We start from the raw sequence: 7,370 nt of genomic DNA, 5'->3' as shown, positions 1-7,370 counted from the left end.
AGTGTGTCTTTGTCAGTGCAGTCCGGGGAAGATATCAGAATCTTTTTGACATACATATACGACTCAATTTCCTAAACACCACGACTAATGTGTGTGATCGAGGAGGTGGGACCAGAAACATACCATGGTTGGACACAATGGCCCGAATTCACAAAGGAGGTTTGTCGACAAACCTTGGTTTTTGTACGTCATATGACGCGTTTTTACGCGTTTTTTTTTACAAACCTGGTTTGTAAAGAACAAAAGGAGGTTTGTCGACAAACCTCCTTTGTGAATTCGGGCCAATACCTTTGTATAAACCCAACATGCTTGACAAAAGTGTGATATGCTAGCCTATAATAACAGTCGGATGGTAAACAAAGTTTCTTTTCATATGATTATTCTATTCATTATGAAATGGGCTCTTCGAGGGCACACAAGAAGCAGACAGAGTTAATACAATTGGTCATTCACGTTATGCTTGAGAAAGGAAAGCGTGCTTTGAGGAAGTTCACTTGTAAAATTACAAGCAAATGCATACAGTGGACATACACACGTTCGATTGCTGTCTATCATGCTAGACAGTGTTTCATTTGTTTAAATACACTTGATAAAAATGTATTGTATATCACAGGGCACATGTCAAATACTTCGTTATCTGATATAAGTTTGAGTTCAACAGTATATGTCTGTTCATCTTCGGAGAAAGGAAAAATATAACGTTCCAAGAGAGAAAACATATTCATGATATTTGCGAAAATAATTATTGCCATTCACATGTGGGCGAGTTGGAAACTTCTGCCAACACATCCAGATCTGAAGCAGTGATACCTTGAAGGAGAGGGAAAGTCTAAAGCTTCATTTGCCTCTATGAGTTATGTCATAGAGAATTTGAAACAATGCATCTTAAACTGGTTTGTCACTACATCCTCCTACTCATCTTCATTTCGGCTCAATCATCATCGGCAGTGGAAACATATGGTGAGTGAGCTTTGTATTGATCTCTATTTCTGTTTCATGACACTTTTCGAGTCTAAGAGCATTATTTATCTGACACTGTTCCTCTAATTACTGTGTATTGCTTTAGCTTTGCAGTATTTAATAGTTGCTCTCCAATATTGTTAATTTGGACATGTACATGTTTTTCTTAAATTTCACATGTTTTTTGTTAATGTTTACCTCAGCCAAATTATAAAGCATAATGCTGTTTCTTCTTTCCACAATGAAGTGGGTAAACTTTATTTATATTGTCCATTGGTTTGATTTGATTCTATAGAAAATGAGCAACTGGCGATACAGGATTCTTATCATTAAATTACTACAAGTTTTCACGCATTTTTACTTTTTTTCAAGACCCTCTTTTTGATCTTCACTCTAAAAATAGAGTGCAAAATTTTGCTGTGCAAAATCGCTGTATAAAAAAGTTGGGTAAAGTATTACCCAACCTTGTGCCAAACACCAAGTCCCTTCGAAATTTCTTTACACTTGCCATAGTGTCATATCAAAATTCGACTGTTCGCATTTCCGGGGTAAGAAAGTAACGATGCAGATTAATATTTGAACCACGCGTTGGGTAAACACAAGTTTTGACACCTAAACGTTGGTATTATGACACAACAGATGATAAAAACTATGATTGAAGCGCTAGCGTGGTCGGTCGTTCCGAATCAGCAGTTCATCGAATTAATCGTGTTCAAGATCGACAGAGGATGGACGACTTTGTTCGAAATAGACTACGATCATGCACTTGTGCTTCCCGCAGCATTTATTTGCATGAATGCGTGTAAATCTTCTCAATATGGACATGAAATTCCTCATAATTCTGGACAACACATTATTCGTATGGAGAATGTCATTCGCGATGCAGTCACCTAATGCGAGCACGCCAAGCGAAAGACTATCTAGCCAAGAGAGAGAGAGAGAGAGAGAGAGAGAGAGGTCTGCTACTTATACACTACACTACATATAGCATGTACTTTTCCAGCCAACTCCTCGGACAAATTTTCTTTTATACCCAAATCTGTGTAAAAATAAAAAAATCATACGATAAGGTTGGGTTAAAATTTAACCCGACTTTTGGGTAAAAAATTACACAAGAACAAAGTAAACGAGTACCCAGGATGAGTTGAGTGAAAATTACCCAATGTTGTGTCAAAAAGGGAACATGGTTGTCGTTGGGTAACATTTTACCTTTTACGTTGGGTCAAATATATTGCACATCAGTTGGGTAAAACATTAAACATTTGCTGGGTAAATTTTTACCCAACCACCCCTGTGTCAAATTTTACCCAACAAACATGCATGTTCCCTTTTTACCCCCGTAAAGTGTAAAATTTTACCCAATATTGGGTATCTTTTTTTTTAGAGTGTTTCAAGACATTCAAATGGAATATTGTTGTTGTTGTTGTGTTTTGAGTTATTGGCGATTAGTCAGTGATTTGACTATTGTCGCCAAAATACTTTAATTTATTAAAGAAATACGGATGAAACAAACAATCCCACAACGAACGAAAATGAGCAATAAAATAAACATACAATATTGATGATAAACTCTATAGATATAATGACTAATGGAACGAGTTTTTATTCTCTTATTTGATAATCGTTTAGATGACCTCTATGTCGGATGCTACATCGATGTCGCTAATTTTAGGGTCCTACCTGATGCCTCATCGTGGTCAAGTGAGATGACAATTGAGCTGTGCATTGATTATTGCACAGTATTGGGTGGCCGTGACTCTGCTTACGCTGGAGTAGAGTTTGCGAATGAATGCTACTGTGGGGTTGCTGGTACGAACTACGGTCGATATGGAGTGGCAGAACACAATGAATGTAATTGGCGCTGTGGGGGAGATGACTCTACTTACTGTGGGGGCGTAGGCAGAATCTCTATCTATAACCGTAAGTTCAAGAAGCATCAAAACCAATAGTAAATTTCCACAATCGCCCAAATTAGCGTTTTTTTTTTTTTTTTTTTTTTTTTTTTTTTTTTTTTTACTAATGGAGAAATATTCTATCCCCAAGGAACATGCACCCCATGTTATGCCGATGCAAACAATGCAATTCAATAAGATATCATTTCTCTATGGGCAATGTTGACGGTAGATCATTCTTAAAAAATGAACAATTCGAATTTAAGTAATAACTATAAATTTTAAAATATAGCAAAATTCTGATTTAGACATGGCCTTTACAAATCACCTTTGTGTGATGAAATTGATGTTATAAAACAAATGTTAAATACAAAATCTTGTTAACTTCGCCCCGGACTTCGCTCATCTGGCCTTACTCTCCAGGTGCCCATTACTCATCTCAAGGGATATGGAGACCAAGCATTTTCCTCCATTGCTCCTCGCCTGTGGAATTCCCTTCTCATCTATTCGCGAAATTGACAACCTTGACCACTTCAAAGCTTCACTCAAAACTCACACCTTCCTTCAGACATTTAAATGCTAACTTCATTGGAGGAGCTCGCGCCTTTGAATGTTTTTTGAAACAGATATATGGCGCCTTTCAAATGCTGTGAATCATCATCCTCATCAACTATCTTGATATATCACACTATACGCGGCGTGTATGTGCTCCTCGTAGCCGTGGTAGGGTGGAGCCAGCCATTGAGGTCACTTGGGTAGTACACGGGGTGGGGAAGGAGGGAGGGAGGGGTTGGCGGGGGCACATGGACAATGTTTTAAAAAAAACCTATCCCTTTTTTCAATAGTGCATGGATAATTATTACTGAATCTGTTTTATTACTGTTCTTGTTATTTTGTAGTCGCAGAAAATCACACGTTGTCGTTTACATATTATAATAATGGGACAAAGATTCATTTTGTACATGCTCAACTGGTTTTCGATGTTTTTTGAAAGAAACACGTTGCCATTAACAATATCTGGTCCTACTTTCTTTTATATCCAGTCGTATACTTCTTTTCAGCTATATCATAACCAAGAACTTATCGTAATTTATTTACTCACCACATCTAACACGTCTTATATTTTGCAGTATTACTGATTAGACCTCAAACAACAAATGAAACATCGTCAAGTTCAGTGATACCAACTTCACCCGACGCATCGACAGCATTTGACAATCGAACAGAAGAAAGCGATGAGAGCACAACCCCGCTAACAACACGTTCTACAAAATCAGGTAGGTACATACTTTTGGCTGACTTTCGCTAGCTATAGACCCTACAAAACATATACCAAACTTATTGAAAGATTTTCCATCAAAAGGTTTTATTTGGGGATTGCCCTTGTTTATTACCGACTTTGTTATATGTAGTTGCTTTACATACATAACATGATAAAATAGTAATAGTGAAATCTATTGCAGGGTGCCGTTGATATGTAAAATCACAGATAGTGGGGAAAAAAGGTGTAACCTAATAATATATATATTTTTTTATAATAATGACTGGATTTTACACAAACTCATCGACTTTTTATTTTTCCACCTACTGTTATGAATAAAAGACAAAAATACATTAAATATATACTAGTCTATATATCACACTTATAATTGGTCAATCCGGCTATCATAAAATTATGATAATGCCATTGTTATGCACCTGAATAAAATTCGAACAGATCTCTCAACCTCTATTGCCGTACAGTCTACTTCGATGTCGAGTGTTCAGCCAGTTTCAGGCGACAAAAACGGCATTGGTATGTACTCTGTTCCTGACGTTTGTAAGAATATGCTTTTAATTCTAGGAGGATCATTGTGGGGAAGGTAAATCATTTTAATAAACATCTCATCTCTATAGTTTTAGAACGGCATTCGAGATTCAATAGGGCTCTGTTATGAATGCTTTCTTTTTGATTTTTTTGTCCTCGGAATTTAAATAGACAAATTGAGCACCTGACTTTACATGTATTTTTTAATGTATTTTCCCCGTCATCTTTTGGTTCAGCAATCCCCAAGGGAATTGCAATATCATTTTCCATTCATATTCTTTTTTCCAGTATTATATGCAGGTGCTGGTGGAGGAGGCGCATTTCTTCTGATACTTATCATCATAATAATTGTTGTCGTCACATGTAGACGCAGGTAAGCCTATAGTAAGAATGAATATAATCTCAAAATTATAAATGTTATGAAAAATTTATTTAAGAAATGAAATGACACAGTGTATTAAAAACTTTATAGGCACATGGATGCTCGATAAATATAGGACTTCAGAACAACACAACACAAAACAAAACATACCAAAACAAAGCACGAACAAATATAGATCAGCGTAAAAAGTGTTGTTTGGTCCAATTGTTCAGTCGGGTCACATTATATTTTTAAACGTGATGTGTACTTTAAATATTCAGTCCTAACTAGTCTCCGTTTCCAAGTTTTGCCTTCGCTGTCCATATATTCCACACATTTTTGTCCCGGGGGATAGTTTGTTAAACTGCGCCATTCTGGTGTTGCTACTATACACGTTGATGGTATATTAGTTGGCAATCGAGCTTATAGACTTATTCACAGAAAATGTGTTTATCTGCTGTCTGGATAGTGGTTTCGATTATACACATAAACACAAATACACATTGCATGTGGCAAATCTTCAATTATGGAAGCGTTCGTTCTGCTCATGACGTTACCTGATCACATGACCGCCGGAGGCCGGAATCCTTCATTTTTATAGAGGCGGGCTTAGTGTTAACAAAGACAACTGAATAAATATTTTTTACAAATTATCTAACATAACAGAATGCACATAATGATCGGAAATATGTATATTTTTGCATCCTTGTGCACTATATAAAAAAACCTAGACAAATACAATGATAATAGACCTTTCATTTTTTTTGTGGGGACGGGAGTGGGCGCCTGCCCCACGTGCCCCCGGATTCGCCTTCGTGTATTTATGACATGTATTTCCCCCCATTTTCGTTCCTATTCTAAAAGAAATCCAGAGAAGCGAACACATGCTACTGAACATCCATTAACAACGATGATTCCTACTAAGGACGGCAATAAAGAACGTAGTAGACCTACCAAAGAGGAAGAGGATCCTTGTTATGAGAACAAGAGTGCAGAGACGGAACGCGACTATGAGAACATGACCGTGGACAATAACGAACTAACATACATGAACTCGGAGAAGAGATCTACCATGAAAGAAGCAACACACGACCCTGCAGCTCTCTATGCAATGCCTGACATGTCAGCTAAAACCTCATCTCGACCTAAGACGACCACCTCGCCAGCAAATGACACAGACGATCCGTCATTGATGTACGCTATGCCAGACAGAAGAGCCAAGACTGTGTACTCGAGCAACAGTAAAGCAGCGCTGGGGGAGGACAACCTCCACGCGCTGTATGCCACTTCCACGAAAAACCGCTTAGAGCCGATCGGTATGGAGGCATCGACAGATGGTGAGGGCTTGTACGCGCTTCCAAACAAAACCCCACGTGACCACGTGACACAAAATGGCGCCGGAAAGCGTGATGATGTAGAAGCCATGTACGCCATGCCAGATAAATCACGACGGGGCAATGATGTTGATAACGCTGTAATGATAGAAAATGATATCTACAGCTCTACATAGAATGTCATAGGGAAATAGAGAGGGGTAATGGTTTTGCTGTTTTTGTTCTACTTTTGTTGAATTAAAAAAAGGTTTGTCCGATCTCCCCATATCCATTTAAATGCAAACACACTCTAGGTTGCTTTTTGGTTAATAAAGATAAATGAATATGAGTTTAAAAAACCTAATAAAACATTGTCTTTTTTTATTGTTGTTGCAAATGTCTTTGATAAAAAAACAGCTAGGTTGAAATATTCAGCAGATATATATTCTGAGGAAGGAAATGTGAAATGTATAAGCCTACCCTTAATTAAAAAAAATTATTGTTGACAACGATTTCCTAGATATATATCTAGAAAACAAATAACAATACATTTAATATAGACAACAAAGAAAACGTTAGCGAGGGGCTTAGAGGCGATTCAAACTTTGGTTAGTAAAAATAATTATTTATATAAGTATCACATGTATATTTTTGTATTAATCTGTGCTATAAAAAAAGGTGTCTGTACGAATGAATGAACTTGTATTACACGGTTATAATGCCTATGACCTGTATAACACAGGACGGTAGAATTGTATTTTATCATAGTAAGGATGATTGCATGCCCTAATATAAACACATACATCGCATCCTGTCTACCGGTGATAAATTGATCGGCTTTGTAAATTTAGCTATTTAAGAAAAATAATCAGAATTTGATGTTTTCGTATGAAAGGTGCAAGGGCGAAGGGGATGTGTGAAAATGTATACTGAAATATATCAGTTGTATTGAAAAATAGACCTTTTACCTTATTAAAACCTGCAACATTCACGGATGAAATGATTTAAAGGATACGGATGTTAATGTGAGATAGCAC

At 37.0% G+C, this 7,370-nt stretch overlaps 1 protein-coding gene across 2 annotated transcripts; it reads left to right on the top strand.

Moving 5' to 3' along the window:
• Positions 1–464: 464 nt before the first annotated feature.
• LOC105441919 lies at positions 465–6,687 on the top strand. Of its 2 annotated transcripts, XM_030983390.1 has the most exons (6): positions 465–960; positions 2,590–2,880; positions 3,983–4,129; positions 4,570–4,647; positions 4,948–5,032; positions 5,885–6,687. In XM_030983390.1, the coding sequence occupies exons 1-6, from the start codon at positions 879–881 to the stop codon at positions 6,528–6,530; spliced, it is 1,329 nt and encodes a 442-aa protein (XP_030839250.1). In that variant the 5' UTR covers positions 465–878; the 3' UTR covers positions 6,531–6,687. The 2 variants fall into 2 exon arrangements, with proteins under 2 accessions (XP_030839250.1, XP_030839251.1); XM_030983391.1 differs by lacking the exon at positions 4,570–4,647.
• The last annotated feature ends 683 nt before the right edge of the window (positions 6,688–7,370 follow it).

This window comes from Strongylocentrotus purpuratus, unplaced genomic scaffold, assembly GCF_000002235.5.
Source record: "Strongylocentrotus purpuratus isolate Spur 01 unplaced genomic scaffold, Spur_5.0 spur5_scaffold_13, whole genome shotgun sequence".
Classification (NCBI taxonomy): domain Eukaryota; kingdom Metazoa; phylum Echinodermata; class Echinoidea; order Camarodonta; family Strongylocentrotidae; genus Strongylocentrotus; species Strongylocentrotus purpuratus.
The sequence above is the reverse complement of the archived record's forward strand: the minus strand, read 5'-3'. Positions and strand labels throughout refer to the sequence as shown.